At 43.2% G+C, this 18434-nt stretch overlaps 2 protein-coding genes across 2 annotated transcripts; one reads left to right on the top strand and one right to left on the bottom strand.

Moving 5' to 3' along the window:
* Positions 1-5529: 5529 nt before the first annotated feature.
* On the bottom strand, positions 5530-11477 carry LOC136506107 (probable calcium-transporting ATPase 9, plasma membrane-type). The gene is made up of 7 exons (XM_066501229.1): positions 11319-11477; positions 9628-9682; positions 7553-9492; positions 7302-7460; positions 6796-6967; positions 6391-6689; positions 5530-6124 (listed from the first exon to the last, which is right to left on the bottom strand). Exons 1-7 carry the CDS (start codon positions 11373-11375, stop codon positions 5819-5821), a joined length of 2988 nt encoding a protein of 995 aa, XP_066357326.1. The 5' UTR covers positions 11376-11477; the 3' UTR covers positions 5530-5818.
* Positions 11478-15439: 3962 nt separating this feature from the next.
* On the top strand, positions 15440-15799 carry LOC136502909 (uncharacterized). Its single transcript, XM_066498159.1, has one exon. The coding sequence runs from the start codon at positions 15440-15442 to the stop codon at positions 15797-15799; it is 360 nt and encodes a 119-aa protein (XP_066354256.1).
* Positions 15800-18434: the final 2635 nt, after the last annotated feature.

The raw sequence follows: 18434 nt of genomic DNA, 5'->3' as shown, positions 1-18434 counted from the left end.
ACTAATATAGCGTCATACATGTGTCGTTATAAGTTCACTAATACCGTTGAATTGTTGGTCGGTATAGCTGGCCCACAGATCAAGTGTCGGTAAATGTACCTTTTGCGTTGAACTATCTGTCGGTATAAATATTTGGCTGTATAGTTGAACCGTCGGTCGGAATAGATAAACAAAAAGGACGAACCTTCGGTCGGTATAGAGTGGTGCGTGCTCTGAAAAAAGAAAAAAAGGCCCGTTCATGGGAAGATAAAGATGGACCTTCACGCCAGCAGCCCAACTCAACACCCAACTCCCTCAACCCTAACCCCCACATCTAGACTCCCCCCTCTCTCTCCCAATCTTCCAAAGCCGCCGCCCTACACTTCTCTCCGTCTCTTCTCTCGCCTCAACAATGCTGCCGTCGCCGCCTGTAGATCGAGATTCGCCCGGCGCCACATTGAAGGATCGAGATCGATCCAGCGCTGCCGCATAGACCTTGAGATCTTGCCGATGCCGTCTACCACTCCTCCCTTCCGAAGGCGACGGCTGCTGGATCCTATAGCCGGGCGGGATTCAAGGATGAACCGACGGATCCAGGGTGGGCGTCCAGAACCACGACTTGCCATCTGCTCCTGCTGCTTTGGAGGTACGTGAATCTTTCGCGTTTTGCTCCGTCGTGGGCTCTTCTTGTAGGATTGGACCATGGAGACGACATGATTCTTTGGGGCTCAGCTTGGGTCCGCCGCCGTCATGTTGGAAGCGCCTGTGGAGCAGTAGCAGCAAGCAGATCTTGGTGCCCTGGCGTTGCGGCTGCAGGCACGAGTCTACAGGCACGGGTGGCAAGCAGATCTTGGTCCCCACGAAAGAAGAATAAACCTCCTCGTGTTTCAACTGCTGACAAAGGTGTCTACTTCATTTATGTGGTATGGTACTTCGCTTATGTTCTGTCTATAAACACAATAGCTTAGTTTAAGATGAGGTCTGAATGAGCCCAGTGTTCCTGTTGTGGAACAACACCCTGAGATTTTTGCACCACATTAGTATTACTGTTTTTCCATTTTATCCATTGACTTGACAACTTCAGATAGAAATAGCAAAGGGCACTCGGTTCTATCATTGCATTGCAAGGGAAGTGACATTGTCCAAGGTTGACATATTTTCTTCCATCACTGCTATCCACATTTGCTAAGCACTAAATTGATGTCTTCTTGCTGATTATTTTTTCTAGGCTTTTAGTATGCATCGCTCTAAATGTGTCACCTTATAGCAGCTAAAGTTCGAGTAAATGGTCTTCTCTTTGACAGAAGAATAGCTCAATACCACAGGTTGTTTATGAGGTCCTTGTTCTCATATAACCATCAGCCAGGGAGACATGGATGTACTGCTAAACAAAATTAAATGACATTTCCATTCTTCAGGATTGTAGTTCATTGCATGGTAACTTTTGGAAAGCAAAAAAATGCAGTATCTTCAGTCATGTAATAAGAATTGGCTGTTTAATCTGTGAACTATAGAGTTTGTGAGTTGATTATATGATATAAATGTTTAGGTTTAACTTCAATATTCGGAGCAACTACCTTCTAGCTACGAAGTATCCTGGGAAGGAGCTTGTGCTACGGTATGGTTCTGCTTCTCTATGCCTTACTGTCATTGCCTTCTCTTAAGCTTCTGATGTGTTGTGTGGTTGCACTCTTTGTGGAAAAAGGCATAATCTGAAATCCACTTGATCTCCTCATGGATAAAACATGGATTTTTTTGAATTATTTATATTTCTGACAGTTGAAGGTTACCAAGGCATCACAATCTTCCCAGGGTATGTTTCTGAATTTTACTTTGAGCAAACAGTCAAGTCTTGAATTTTACTTTGAGCAAATAGCCTAGTCTTCTCCAATTTCTTTTTTATCTCCAAATCTGTCTATTACATGTTCTTTAGTAAAGTCATTGAGCTGTTATCAGTGAAGTCATTGGGGTACTAGTCCTTGCTGTTTTTGCTAACAGTATACCCCTGTTTAACATAAATCTATTGAAATTGATGATGTCTGTGTATGGTTCATTCGCTGCAACATTTTACAACCTTTTTCTGTTGTAATGCCCATATAAGCCGTGAACCACTTTTTTGATTTGAAGACCCAGTTGTTGATTCATTTTGTAAGAATTAGTAAACTTCCTAGCGACAAAACGGTGAGCTTGCTAGTACTTATGACAAAACAGTGAGCTTGCTAGTGACAAAACAGTAAACTCCCAGTTTGAGTTGATTGTCTTTCAGTTAGTGATGGTTTTTTAAGTAACCTTAGTTGTATAAACTACACAGTTGTGATTAGTAACTTTAGGCTTGGATTTGGGCTGCTTGTGTGTTGCTAATGTGCTCGCGCATTTGGTAATTCCTTGAGAGTAGGGACACTGCAATTCCATTTTAACTTGCAGCCCTGGCTGTTATTATTTTTAACTTACAGTCCACAATTGGTAGTCCTGCAGTTGACTAATCACAACCATAATGTTACTAAAGTGATAAATACATTTTCGTCTCTTGCAAACAGATACAATCAAAAGAATACTTGGCTATTAACTCTATTAACAGCTTCCTTCGTCCAGCGCTTCCCATTCCTCTAATATTCCAGAAAATAATCTTCATCCCTGATCTATATGTAATAAATTAGCTTCTAAAGTACCATCACCCCCTGCATCATCCATAGCAGGAATATTATCTCTATTTTCATTTCCAGATTCACCCTCAGTATTGTCAACCTCTACATTTTTATCAGAACTCAACATCACTTTCTGTTTGGTTTTCTGCAAAGCTAACAAAGCTTCCTCCCTGGCCTGTATTATAGATATATTGGCCAGCCTTGCTGATTCCTCTTCTCCCAATGATATGCCACAAGCTCTAGCTAGTTCCTCAATATGAGTGGATGAGTCAGAAATGGGTTTAGGAGGGATAGAAGGTATACCTTTAGGAATAAAAGCAGTTGCCTTCTTCTCCATTGCCTTCTCCATTATCTTCTGGTTTCTCCTTGTGAGCATTGACTTCCTTCACAGGCTGTGAATTTTTCTTCACCTCCAGGATTTGAACATCTTCCTCAGCTTGTTCATTAAGGTTTTTAGTCCTTGGATTGGCCATCTCTAACACTTCAACATTTGTATCTAGCGTATGATAGATATCATCACTAGAAAAGAAACCTAGCTTGGATAACTCAACTTCCTGGTTTGATGTCATCCCACTCACTGAACTATTCACCTTTGTATCTGCCCCCCTTGGAGGTGATTTACCAATCTCAAGCCAGCCATGGCTCTCCTGGGATTCAGGATCCTCTTCATATGTGACCTCATCATCATCTCCACCCAAATCATCACCAGGTTTGTTAGGAGGAAATTTCTCCAATTTATCTGAATAATACCATGAGATCCTTCTCTCTTGTTTGTTGATGAACACCTCTAATGTCCCTCCAATCTTGATAGGATCTTTACAGGACAATTTGACCCATATAGATTTTCATTGTAAAGATGGTAAGTGCACTTCCTCAGGATCTCCCACCAATTTAGCCAGTTCCATTACATCAAATTCAGACCTAGCACCAGGAGGTATGCCTACAGCTCTAACCCATACTGTCTGAAGAACTTGGAAAGGAACAGTCAATTCTTGATTGTCTGTGTCTGAATGTAGTTTTACATTTTTGTAGTCAAATATGTATTTTCGATCATTCTGGAAAAATGCATAGGCAAGTGTTTGTTGCTAAAAATGCATTTGCCTTACCGAATTGTTAACGTTGTATCGATAGTTTTCAACCAACATCTTATGCATGCTTGTTATTCTTGTGCTGCAGAGTAAAGGCCAAATCCCTGGAGATTCTCCGCCTGACCCTTCACATTTCATGAGAAATGGATCCTCCCCTGGATCTAATTTCACAGGGAAACTCGATGATAATCACAACATAGTGACATCTGCAGCTGCATCAGGGGCACAGGATCAGGTAGAAACTGATCACATGGCTAGTGGGTGCTACAGATCAGCAGATACACCGGCAAATATTACAAGTATGATCAATGGCTAGTTGCTTTGGATGATGTAACATTTTGTAAAGAACTCCTTGGGCATGTTAGCTGTGAGGTGTGCAAGCCAGACTTGTGTGTTGTGAAGAATACTGTAATTTGGTGTCTCATGTTACTGTGAGGTGTGCAACCCACCATGACTATTACATGTACCAATTGGCATGAATGAAATCTAAGCTATGTCATTGTGACTCGATTTTGTGTCTCATGTTGAATGTGACCTTGTTGTATGTTTCATGTCTAAAAGAATACTGTAATTTGGTTAATGTGAGATTAATAATGTATTTTTGCGTCATGTGATCTATGCGTTGGATTGTTGGTTGGTATAAATCCCTTTAGCCTTGAACCGTTGGACGGTAAAACTACTATATGCCATCAGCCTGTTGGTCGGTATTGCTTCAGCATTTCGTCAGACTATCGGTCGCTAAAAGTATGTCGGTCGCTATAACCCTATCCCGACGCCACTTTCAGCGGCAGCAGTTAAGTGTCGGCGTAGATCTATACCGACCGATAGTGCGTCGCTGTATCCACCTATAGCGACCAATGGTGCATCGCCATTCTATGAGCAACAAGAATCAACGGCGGCAAAACATCCGTCAGCGAAGACCAAGCGACCACGGCGGCCAGGCATCCGCCGAGAAGTGAGCCTCAAAACTTTGTAACTCGAGTTTGCTCCCTTTTAATTATTTGAGTGTGCGATCTGCGTAGTTAGTTTTTTCTTGTGGTTTCTGTCTGCTCTGAAACTTCTTCTAAACCCTTGCATTTCCGTTCATGCAATGGAAATGGGAATCGCCTTGAGTTAAAAAAAATGCAACCGATGACCCTATTCTAGTGTGCTGGAGCTACGCGTTGAGCACGCCAGACTCAAAACAACGGCGGCTAATCCCCTCCTTGCTCGCTAAGAAGACCTAGCTTCTGAAGTAGTAATCGTATCTATTAGCCATTGTGGATAAGTAGGAACTATATGCTTTTGAAAATCACACCTGAAATGTTGTTAACATGCCTGCCAGCATTTGTATCTCGACTGTTGTTGGGAAGTAGTACAGATACGTTAAGGATTTGATGATAACTATAAAATGAGGTGACTCATCAACGACCATACAACTACATGGACATGGTGAATTGCGAGCAATCAACCTGCTGACTATATCCTCAATGATTGGTGTGTGTTTGTTATGTACGTGGCCAATGCAACTACAACAGAACAGTTTGCGTAAACAATTGCTACTCCTGCTCCTTGGCTGACTTGACACTGGTTCCAATTTTACCGGATATATCTGAAGAGCCGTGTCGCTCCGATATTATTAGGTGAAACCCTAGCTTTTAGCTTAATTAGGTTGGACGTACCTGACCGGGAAAGAACTCGAGTTGGCCTTACTTGTATTGGTCTAATATAAGACATGTTACCCTACCCTATGTCAAATTGTTAGCTCTCATTGCAATGTATGGACAAAAAACTAGGTAAGACAGATCACAGTTGCAGGGGTTTTCTCAGCAAGAAAGGGAGAGAAAGAAACGCACTGGGGTTAGGCGAACGCCTTGGGCCTGTTGGCCATTCATGGCTCTGCTCGTAGGCAGGAACCGATCGCGCTGTCAGTCACACTGTGTGATTGCACGAAGGTCAACAGACAACAGCATGAGCAGTCGGCCGTCAGAGAATTCAGACTTATTCCGAACAGGTCCCAAAATATAAGGTAGCCGCGGTGCTCCTGAGGCTCTCGTGAATCTGCTAACGCTAGCGAACACAGTACGTCAGTAGTACCTTCTCCGTCGTCGCTCTTCTCTTCTCCAGCTATATGTTGTCAGGACCGCTGGGAAGCGGTGCGTAGCCATTTGGACTCGCGCGAGTTCCATCTGATTTAACTGGTATGCACTTCAAGATGACACCAACGATCAGGCTGATGGATCCGAGGCCGACGCTTACCAGCCACAGCTGCCAGCTAAGTGGAACGGTGCTGGCAAAGGTGCCGAGGAATTCGATGATCACCACTTGGAACGCTGCTGTCACAGCTATGATTCCAATGAAGATCCAGTTGCTGAACATACCACGGAAAACATTGATCTTCTGCATTTCCCTGCTGTTTATTTCATTGAACACCTGACGCAACATAATAAAAAAAGTCCAACGTCAGATTGGCAGATACTATGTTCTCCTTGATCAGACAATATGGAAAATAGTTCAAATGTAGAGATCTATCCCCCAACCAGTCCAAATAACTAGCAACATATTGTTTGCATATCTATATCAGTTTAGGCTATAAGTTGAAGCTGGAAACAGAAGGAAATAGTTTGAAATGACCTTGACCTCAGCATCACCATAGGCATTACAGCAGTAAATGTATTGGTAATGGTGAATGCACGCACCTGGCAGAACACAAAGGAGTTGAATATGAGTGTATTGATAACAGATTTGGAATCTGCACCCTTGATGTTCAGAAGACGTTCCCCACCAAACATGAGAACTCCAAGTACAACCAACTGATATAAACTTTGCCCCATGATATTTCGCCACATGACTTTGGTAATGAAACTCTCTCCTCGCCCAATGGGCGGCCTCTTCATCATGTCATCGTTTGGCGGCTCTGTTGCTAGAGCTAAAGCTCCTAATGTATCCATGATCATATTGACCCACAACAATTGCACCGCTGTGAGTGGAGCGCTTCCTGTGGTGCAACAGTCAAAATACTGTTACTCCAATAGCAGGTATCAAGAATGACTAATTGAACAACCATGACATTGCAAAAAGAATATTATAGATGATGCCCGCACCTGTAATGCATGCTGAGACAAAGTTGATGACCAAAGCAACAATATTGACAGTCAACTGAAACTGCACAAACTTCTGAATGTTTATGTAAACCGCACGACCCCACCTTGCAACGTTTATTATAGTTGTAAAATTATCATCAAGCACTATCACATCAGCACTCTCCTTGGCTACCTGGAAATATGTAAGGTTATACTGTTATCTTTCAAGCCAATTCAAGGGACACACAGAATTGCTAAACGGCAAGGCCTTGCAAGTGAGGAGTTCTAAACTTCTAATGGTACCAGCCCTGTATTCAGTCAGCAAGAGATTTTTTACATTTACAAGAATAGTAAAGGTGAATATGTTCGATGTTAATTTTTGTGAGACCATGGAGACAAACTAATTTCGCAGGACTGAAAATGAAATATAAAATTCACTAAATACTTTGTGAGGTATGTTCACGATAAGTATTCTTGTCAGTTCTCACTTAACCAAGTCCACAAACGACTGAATTATAACATAGTACCTCTGTTCCTGCTATGCCCATCGCAAGCCCAATATCTGCTTCATGCAATGCTGGAGCATCATTCGTACCATCGCCTGTCACAGCAACCACCTCCTTGAACATACCTCGCAAGTTTGTCACAAGGGTATGCTTGTCAAGTGGTAAAGAACGAGCCATAACCTGCCAGTGTTGAAAGATACATAAAATTGAGAAAAGTGATGATATGTTCATACATCCTATTGTACACGTAGGCTGAGGAAAGTGAAATGAACCTGAATCTTAGGTATCAGGTCCCTCATCTCCTCTGGGCTTTTGTTACGGAATTCTGGTCCTTCTATTGCTATGCCACCATCAGTCAGTATTCCACACTCTTTGGCTATAGCTTTAGCTGTATTGATATTATCACCGGTCACCATTCGTACTATGATACCAGCAGACATACAGGCCTTAACAGCATCCTTGACTCCTGGGCGCACAGGATCCTTGATGCCAAAAATAGATATTAGAGTAAAACCTCCTGTTGGACTATCTGTATCATCACTGAAATCATCCCCTTCCTTATATGCCAGGCACAATGTTCTTAAAGCATCTGAAGCAAAAGAGTTGATAGTACCTAAGACGCTCTTCCTGTGAGCTTCCGACAAGGGAACACTGTTTCCATCGCCATCAATCATCATGTCACACATTTCCACAATAATTTCTGATGCACCTTTGGTGTACCAACGGTATTTGCCATTGGGTAATGAGACCAACACTGCCATCTTCTTCTTAACTGAATTGAAAGGCTCAACCTTAACCTTGGTGCAGCTCCTATCTTCAGCATCATGATGTCCTTCTAGTTTCAATCCAAATTCTAAGATTGCCCTCTCTGTCGGGGTTCCCAAAACAGTTTGCCCACCATCCTTGTCTTTGACTACCTCTGCACTAGTGTTCTCAAAAATGCCCTGCAGAAGTAGGCTCAATGTGGCTGGAGAAATGGCAGAATTCAGATCTTCCAAACTGTTGTTACTGGTAAGTGACTTTGAAACCTCAGATATCCATATCTTGTCAACCACCATATGGTTGGTAGTCAAAGTTCCTGTTTTATCAGTGCATATAGTACCAGCAGATCCCATTGTCTCACATGCTGAAAGATGTCTTACAAGTGCTTTATCATTCATTAGCTTTTTCATTGCAAATGCTAGACTCAAAGTAACAGCTAGAGGCAGCCCTTCAGGGACAGCAACAACAATAATAGTGACTGCTGTTGCAAAGTAGTTTACTATAGTCAATGCATCAGTGGAATACCACTGGGACAGACCAACTGTCAAACCTTTCTCGATAAGGAATCTAACCATCAGGACAACAAATGTTAATGTAGCAAACAGCAGGCCAATTTTCCCGATGATGGTTGCAACTCCGTTGAGCTTAACCTGCAATGGTGTCTCATCCTCCCCTCCTTCACTCAACGTGCTCATCAGCCTTCCCCATTCAGTGCGCATGCCAACAGCAGTTACCAGCATCTTAGCTGATCCATCCTGGACTTTAGTTCCTGCCAAGATGAATGGCTTTTCTTTAGAAATATAAACTGGTTCGCTCTCGCCTGACAAGCTGGATTCATCAATCAAAAGGGAATATCCATGAACATACAGTCCATCAGCAGGCACTAGGTCTCCAATTGATAGGTGCACAATATCACCAACTACCAAGTCAAATATCGAGATCTTCTGCCGACAGCCGTCCCTGGTTACATGGATAAATATCTTCTTCTTCTCGTTGTCTAGCTCCTTGAACTGAAGCGACTGCCTGTAGTCACTGATAGCAGTAACCATCACAACCAACAGAATGCTGAGTATTATTCCCAGGCCATCATACATGCCCTTGGGCCAACCTTCAGATGCCAGACCAACGACAGCAGATATCAGAGCACATACCATAAGGATGATAAGAGTCATGTCCTGCAACGCATCCCAGACAAACATCCAGAAACTTCTTGCAGGTTTCTCCACATAGCGATTGACACCATAGATGGTTTGCCTAGTATCCAAGTCGCTAGCAGATATGCCATGGTCAAATGACGAACGTATTTTTGTGGATATCCCATCTACCCCGCCATGCATCTTCAAAACTTTCATATCATGCTTGCTTGTGATCGACGCCAGCTCGTCTGGGTTGATGGAAAACCCAGCCTTGATAATATCATCAGTTAGCCGGTACTCTTTATTTTTGACACCTTCACATCAGATGGTTCACAAGTTAGATCAAGTTTAGTAAAGCACCATGAGATCATCCCCCCCCCCCCCCCCTCCCCCTAACAAAAGAATACAAAGCACCATAGAAAACAGCAACATGGCAAGGTATGTAGTACCATCGATGAAATTGAGCGCAGCCTGCTGCACATAGAGGGCGACCCGGATTTTTTCCTGGTGAATAAAACAAAGAGTAAGCTTCGTATAAGATACATACTAGTGCTTTCCTTATCACAAACATAACAACACACGAGATACAAACAAACGCACGGTGCTTGTAATTTAGTAACAGACTAGCATTTCTTCTTGTATTATTTAAAAATGGATCTGTATCCACACTAACCCTATGCGCCAAACCTAGAGCATATACACTAATCCATAAATTGAGTCCAGTTCGACAAAACACTGGATTCTCCTAAGGAAGCAATACGAAAAGTTGGGTGAGTGATTTGGCATCAAAGTAACCAATAGTAGAAAATACTATTCATTAGTCCTTTCCTTGCAACAGACAAAACAGGATATGAGAAACAAACAAATGCACAGTTTTTGTAATTTAGTAGTAGCAGTCTAGCATTTTTCTTCTTTTGTTTTTTTCTCAAAAATAGATCAGTACCCACACTAACCCTATGCACCAAACCTAGAGCATCTAAAATGCTGGATTCTCCTAAGCAAACAATAGGAAAAGTTAGGTTAGCCATTTGGCATCAACCGATTAATGTTGTAAGACACTACTAATTAGTTCTTTCCTTGGGTTATATAATAAGACATGAGATACAAACAAATACAGAGTACTTATAGTTCAGTACTAACAAAGTAGCATTTCTTCTTTAACAGTTTCTACGAAACGGAATCTGTACCCACCCTATGCGCCAAACCTAGACCGTATACACTAGCCCGTAAGTAAATTAAATGGAGACAAATGACAAATTAGCGAGGATGGCAGTCGCAGTTGTGAGATATTATTATGCGAAAGTGGGGCGGCCTGCACCGACAGGACCAATGTGGCCAGCACGTGAGGTGAGGTGGTGCGTGTGTGTACTTGTCATTGTGACCTATCCTATCCTACCCTACATCACTGGGAATCCGGGATGTGGGATCCTTCCTTCCCGGAATTTTTTCGGAGGCCGCATCGCATTCACGCCCATCGCTGCAACTGGCCCGTGAACATGTGAACCCGTCGGTCCATGAACGGAGAAGGGACATCGATCGTCTCGTCTCCCCTTCCCTCTGGGCATCTCAAAGGGAGGTGTGCTACGGATGTACGGCAACAGAAACGCTAAAGCTGCCCCTTTGGGTGTCCCTTCGTTCCCTAATGCGCCACTGATACAGTTGCGGATCGTAGTAATTGGACAGGATTGTGGAAAGTGAGGCAAGGCGTGGTGTCGCGATCTGGCTCTGGTGGTGTGTCTAATCTGCATCAGCAGTAGTATGCCATCGCTTTTACCAGGCAGGTGGAGGACATAACAGGAGAAGCAGACTCAGTTAGGCTGGAATGGACTGAATTGTTCATCGGAGTCAATTTAGTAAGGGAAATGGGAGTTGGAACGGTTTAGGTGGTGGGGGCTTGAAAAGGATGCAGCAGGAGAAAAGAAACGAAAAGGTTGAGATGCAGAGAGTGAGGAGAGATCCTTTCTTGCCTCCTGAGAGCAAGAAGGAACGAACAAGAAGAAGGACCGGAGGGAGGTGGGGAAGCCGGGAAGGAAGCTGCAAGTAGAGAGATTGGTGGCTGGGCCGGCGGCGGCAGGGAACCAAAACCCAATCAGGATTTAGGAGGATGAGATGGATGAGCACTAGTAGCAGGTAGGGGTACCTGGGTGGATCGACGCTTGAGTTCGTTCTGGTGGCGCGTGGCGAGGTCGGCGACCATGCGGAAGCGGCGGCGCGGGTTCTTGACGACGGAGACGGCGTCGCGCCATCGGCGCAGGGCCTCCTCGGAGCGGTTCTTGGGCGGCAGGTCGAACTTCTCCTGCAGTTCTTCTCTCCAGCCACTCCATCCCAGCCGGCCCGCCGCGCGGCCCGTCCCTCCCTCCCCGTAGTGCCCCCACCCCCCACCACTGGCCACAGAGGGAAGCAGAGCAGAGGCCCACCCCTGCTGTTCCTGTCTAGTATCGCGATCGCGATGGCGACTACAATTAATAAAGAAAGGATATATCGATAAAGAAAAGCAGAGGACGCCCAATCGGCCATCCACCTCTCGCGGTCGCCGGTCGTGGTTTGCCGGACGTTGAGTCGACGGCCAGGGCCCACTTGTCTAGGTGGGGCCTGCGCGGCTTGGGCCCAATCAGCGGGCGCCTTCTCAGGTGGGACCTCCCGGTGTGTGCACGTTCGTGCGACTGCCGCGGCAGGTCTCCATCTCCGATGGCTGCTTTCTGCTTTGGGCCGTCCTCATGTCACGTACGGTACGGCGGTTGGACCGCCGCCGCGCCACCGCCACGATGGCGCGCTAGCTACGACAAAAGTCTACTGGATGTAAGTAGTACTAGATTGCCACTGATCTGCGTGTAGCGAAATTAGTGGTATTGATTGATTATTTTACTAGAAAAAAGATGAAAATGGTATTGATTGATTGATTAAATAATTAATTCCAATTATCGGACGCTCGTCGATTTTGGCAAGGGATGATTGATTGCCTTACCATGTGTGTTGCTGCTGCCACCGATGGGTGGGGTAATTAACTGAAAAAATAATCCTAGTTCCATGCAATCATGCCCCCGGTGGGTGGGGTTGGTGTTTTTGAAAATAAATAAATTCGTCCCCTTGCCAAATACTCTCTGGTCGCGAAAAGAGTAAATAACACTTCTGGATGCGTGAAACAATCTCCTATTTGAAACCGCGCGCGTGGTCGAGAGAAATCGCAGAATCCTGCGAAACGTCCCGCGGCTACCTCGATTCTTGCCACCGAACAGACTTGATCAGCCACCGCCCAAGGGCAGTCCCAACGGTATATTGATGATGGTTTATATCCTCATTAAATAATTTGTCATGTAGGTAAAATACTGACATGGCAACGTAATTAATGAAGAAAGAGAGCAAAAATTCTAAAAATGGTTTCCTCATGAAGAAATCAGGCCTTCTCTTGATCCAATGCACCAAGAAACCATGAAATCGCCATTGGGGAGAAACCACCAGTTTCCAGGGGTTCATGCCACACTCCTATTGGAGGAAGAGGATAATGTTGGGAGAGAGAAAGAGAAAATAATTATTACACAAAGACACCTCCACAGTGAAAGGTAGTTTCTATAGATAATTTCTTGTGCTATAGAAACCGTATCAATTTCTTCGATCGAGACTGCCCTAATAACAATTAAACTAGTGATAAAGTTTTACTTATCGCAGGTCGCTCGCCGTGCACCCAGAGCGCCCCACGCGATCGGTGAACATGGTCCCAAACAGGATCTAGCTTTGTTTATACAAAAAAAAAACAGTATCAATTTTTTTTACATATGTTTACCATGAAAATATATGTCGCAATCAATCTAGTGATACTTGCTCATCATGATTATGGCTTTATATATATATATATATATATATATATATATATATATATATATATATATATATATATATAGCCACCTTGATTTACGATAATATTTGTATCAATTTACGATAACATGAATATGCATTTACGATACTCGTGTTATTACAACTAACGGTGATATTTACGATAATGTTATAGTAAATCACTTAGTAAGGAATTACTGTAATCTCGTAAATTAGCATGGTAATTATCGTAATTCAAAGTGGCCATATAATAAGTTATTCTATAGCCAGCTGCAGAACAACAGTTCTCTCTCTCTCTCTCTCTCTCTCTCTCTCTATATATATATATATATATATATATATATATATATATATATATACTACTATGTAGTTGGCTACAAAATAACTTATTCTATAGCCACTTTGAGTTACGATAATTACTATGTTAATTTACGAGATTATAGTAACTCCATATTAAGTGGTTTACTATAACGTTATGGTAAATATTTACATGTGTTATAGTAACCCAACTATCATAAATATTTATTGACATTATCGTAAATTAGTATATAAAATTATAGTAAATGGGGCTAGCTATAAAATAACTTATTCTATAGCCACTTTGAGTTACGATAATTATTATGCTAATTTACATAATTATAGTAACTCCTTACTAAGTGGTTTACTATAATATTACGGTAAATATCCCCATGTGTTATAATAACATAATTATCGTAAATATGTATTTACTTTATCGTAAATTAAGTATAAAAATTATCGTAAATGGAGGTGGCTACAAAATAACTTATTCTATAGCTAGCTACTGAATATATATATATATATATATATATATATATATATATATATATATATATGCGCTGTTCAATTTTACTCCCTAATTGACAAGATGCGTTGTCGTTGCGGTGGCGCTGCCGGCTGCAGCTGGCGTTACAGTATTGCTCGACCAACTAACTCCAAGGCGTATGTTAGGCTTATATTCGTTTGAAAAAACAAGTTTACGCCCACTCGCATCGGTCATTCAGTCAATATACATGAGCCGTTTGTCAGAAGAAAAAAAAAGCATCACGCAACACAGGTTGGTTTCGGTCTATATTCTCTCCATGACCAGACCCCTCTTTCGCATTGTAGAAAACATTTTACTTTTTTTATATTCATGTCCCCGTGGAACGTGAGTCTATTAATAACTATATAAAAACGAATTTTTTTTCTGAAAATTTATGTATGACTCCTGTGAAGATCTTGCGTCCCAAAGAAACCCTCTAATATAGTAGCACTACCAAGAATTTACAAGAAAGTTGGAAAATCAAATGCAAAAATTAAGGACTGCGGTAAGCGAACTGCTAGCGCCCAGAAGTCCGATCCGCACGCTCGAGGCAGTTGCGCCTGACCACGCCCGCCTGCACGTCTACGTCCTTCACGTGGAGGCCGACGCTGCTCCCCGTTTCTCGCGCATGCCTCGATCTGCGCTCGTTTCCCCGCGCTTGCCGCTCGCGCCCCACGTGCCCCCAGCTCAGCCCCCGCAGCCCGTCCCCACTAGCCTGCCACGTCCGCCTTCGCACCGCCCCACGTGCGCGATGAGCATGCCCCATCGCCCCCCCCTGACCGCAGCACCCCCATCCGCTGGCCCCCCAACGCCTCCGTCCACTATCCCCTCAGGCGAGCCACGCGCCCCCTGACCGCTTGGCTCGCCCCCCGGACGAATAACATAGAAAAGCTAGAATAAAACACGTGCAACAACATGGAAACAACTACTGCAATATTAGGCTAAAAGCAACTGAAACACCATAAACATATTATTGCAACAACACGGAACAACTGCTGCAACAGTAGGCTGAAGCAGCTGAAACACCATGAACATATTATTGCAATAACATGGAACAACTGCTGCAACAATAGGTTGAAGGAGCTGAAACATTTGGAACATATTATTGCAACACTGGTATGAAGCATATGAAACAACGCTCGAATAAAAACACCTGCAACAACATAGAACCACGACTGCAACATGCGACCGAAGCAACTGAAACATTTCGAAAGTATTATTGCAATATTTGTGGGAAGCATATGAAACATCCAGATCAGAACAGTTACAACATCGTCTAGAAAGAAAAGTGAAACATTTTGAAACAGTGCTTACAACAAACCTTTGAAACAATTACAACATGGGCAAAACATCCCCAGATCTACTTGTGCAACATCCTTATGATTCAACTACAACATACCTCTGAAGCGTCTGAAACAATTGAAAAATACAATTGCAATAAATAGGGGGAGAGAGCATGCACGGGGAGCGCCATGGCCGCTAGATCTAAGGGCGTCAGGAGCTCCCTGTGGAGGAGGACGCCGGTGTCGGGGAGGGGCGCCGCCGGGGTGGGGAGGAGGGAGCCAGGGTGGGGGAGGAGGACGCTAGGGTCGAGGAAGGAGAGCGCCATGGCCGCTAGATCTGAGGGCGTTAGGAGCTCCCTATGGGGAAGGGCGTCGGTGTTGGGGAAGGGCGCCGCCAGGGTGGGGAGGAGGGAGCCGTGGTGGGGGAGAAGGACGCTGGGGTCGGGGAAGGAGGCATCGGTGTGGGGAAAGGAGCCATCGTGGTGGGGGAGGGGGATGCCGGAGTGGGAGAGGAGGACGCCGCCGCCGGCCAGGGACGGAGCGAGGTGTGTGGAGGACGGGCGGAAGGTGGGGAGGAGCGCGGCCGCTGGCTCGCGGCGCTACTGGATCCATGGGGAAGGAGAGGGGAGAGGAGAGGACGCCAGCAGCGGGGATTTTTTTCGAAAAGAATTGAGAGCACGGTGATCTGCAGTGCGACTAGGGGATAAGGCCATGAGAGATGAGTAGAGGAGGACGCGCAGCCGCATCAAATCGTTTTCCGACACGTGTCCGGAACGTCGGATGTTCGAGTCACAGCGTTACCCGCTCCAGTTAGGGTATACAGCACGTGGCACGGCGTCACAATAGGCAACTAACTAATTGCTGCATAAATAAATGGATTTATTTACAAATGTGTATAGCCTAATTTATATGTTCTGATTTATTTACTTCCTCTTCCATTTTATACTATAGTTTACTTTGGCCCCGTTATGAACAACTTTATGACTTGCGAGTGAGGCTTATGTTTAAGCATGGCATGCAAGTAGATTAATTACACTGGTAGAGAACAGAGATTTACTCCCGGTGAGGAACCCCCTCTAGTCCCGGTTCCCCACCCGGGAGCAAGCATCCGGGACTAAAAGGGGTCCTTTAGTCCCGGGGCAAGAACCACCTTTAGTCCCGGTGGGTAACACCAACCGGGACTAAAGGTGCCCCCTGACATGCCACGATGACCGGCACCCTTTAGTCCCGGTTGGTAATACGATCCGGGACTAAAGTGTTTTTTTTTCTTTTTTCTTTTCTTTTCATTTTTTTCTTTTCTTTTCAAAATAGGTTTTCGAAGTCGTATTGTACGCTGCTAATTATACATTTATACACATGTATAGTATGTTTCGGTTCAAGCACAATGAACGTATTAAATCACACAATTCAAGCATATATATATATATATATATATATATATATATATATATATATATATACATGCATGCATGTATATGTGTATTTTACATTATATTGTTTCATGTGCATATATTACAAAAGATTGCATTACAGTTGTTGTGATATAATAAGTTTCCTTTCATCCTCTAGCTTGGCTTTCATGACAGTGTTGGGTCGAAGTAGAACTCGCCCTTAGAATCAATGACATGCTCATTAAAAAATCTGACTATAGACTCTTGAATTGCTTTGATTTGGTCTTGCCGTATGACCTTTTCCTCCAACCATCGAGCCTACAGGTTTGAATTAAAGGAAAATAAATTAATATATGTACATATATATATATAAAGACATAGTAACATAATCAATAATAATAATTAAATGAATATATAGTGTATTTTTAACGTACTTTGAGTCTCTCTGTAGGAGTTCTTTGGGAGACCACCTTGATAAACTTGTAAGCATAGTAACCACAGTAGTTGTTCCCCTATTCCTGCCTCAGACAGCACTTTACGAGAAAAAGATTTGTCATCCAATCTGATGATCCGGTGAAAGCTATATGTTTAATTAATAAAGATGATGCGATTTAGGGGACTTACTTTCAAAGGGATTACATTCAGTGGCGCTTTGCATTTTTCCATGTGTTGCTTCTCAATAAAGGTTTTCCAAACACTGTCCAATAAAAAATTTGCCGCGTCATCAGATATAGTTAATCATCATGTTTGTGTGTATATATAGTTGCTAGAGATACCGAAATTACCTCTGGATAATATCTATCATATCTTTATAGTCTTGTTGTGGTTTTCTCATCGAGTCATAGATTATCAAGTGACTTTTCACCAGATCGATGTCCATCAATATCCAGTGATTGTTGCATGTGTTTATAGGATATAACGCATAACACTCATTAATTAACTAGAATCAACATATGAGCCATTAAGGATGATCGACATTATTAACACTCACTTGAAGTTGTAGGGAAAGAGTATATCCTTCTTGTGGTGTTGGTTCACTAAGAAGTTCATGAGGTTACTCTCTGACTCAGACTTCCAATTAGTCTTTGGAGTAACTGGATCTTTAAATACTATATGGGGATCAACAAAACTAATTTCATTGCAGCCTTCCTTTCTGAGCTATGTCATTGTAAATCTGCATATATATATTACTTGTTAGGATAATTTATATGCATATACACACATATGATGAGTTTAATAATAGATCGAATGAATTATTACTTACAGGCAATAGCAGCTAATGATAACTTTGTCCAGAGAGGTCAGGTGGCATAGTTGATGAAATTATGCAAAGTCAACATACATAACATCATCGCCACAGAACCAATGTTCGTCTCTAATTCTGACACCAACGCAGAAGTCTCCACCGGTAGACACCTGCATGTACCACTTGTTTAGCAAGTACATTTGCGTCCCTAGATCACATAAGGCTTGAGGGTTGTATAGACTCTGGCCTAGTACAAATTTTTTCTTCCAAATATCAACCTCCGCCGCACTCTCAATATTTCCATCACCAAACATCTGGTAAAGGTCGAGACCAGTCTCATCAATAAATTCACCAAGGTGATCCAAATCGACATCCGGAGGTATGTTTGCCTGATGCATTAATCCTAAATTCGAACCATATTCATTACCAATAACTAGCGGGGGGACTGATTGGTGCGATTGTTGTCCGAGTTGTGCAACTCCTTTCCCTGCCCGCTTCTTTTTTTGTGCTGCCTCAATTGACTTGGTGAAAGTGCGGTCATAGTCCGTTAACATTGATTTGGACGGCTTATGAGATTCCCGCTGTTGTTGCTGGTAAGAAGCCACCTTTTTTCTTAGAATATCTGGAGCTACGAAGAAGTACGGTTTCTCTGGGTTTCTCCTTGCTTCTTGATTTTTTTTAA

Source organism: Miscanthus floridulus, chromosome 14, assembly GCF_019320115.1.
Source record: "Miscanthus floridulus cultivar M001 chromosome 14, ASM1932011v1, whole genome shotgun sequence".
In the NCBI taxonomy this organism is placed as follows: domain Eukaryota; kingdom Viridiplantae; phylum Streptophyta; class Magnoliopsida; order Poales; family Poaceae; genus Miscanthus; species Miscanthus floridulus.
This window is presented reverse-complemented; position numbering and strand designations above follow the sequence as displayed.

Coding starts and splice junctions, on each gene's coding strand:
- LOC136506107 (XM_066501229.1), bottom strand. CDS start 11,375: ATGGTCGCCGACCTCGCCACGCGCCACCAGAACGAACTCAAGCGTCGA. Junction 9,493..9,627: donor TGCGCTCAATTTCATCGATG/GTACTACATACC, acceptor TCTGATGTGAAG/GTGTCAAAAATAAAGAGTAC. Junction 7,461..7,552: donor ACCTGATACCTAAGATTCAG/GTTCATTTCACT, acceptor CAACACTGGCAG/GTTATGGCTCGTTCTTTACC.
- LOC136502909 (XM_066498159.1), top strand. CDS start 15,440: ATGGCCGCTAGATCTGAGGGCGTTAGGAGCTCCCTATGGGGAAGGGCG.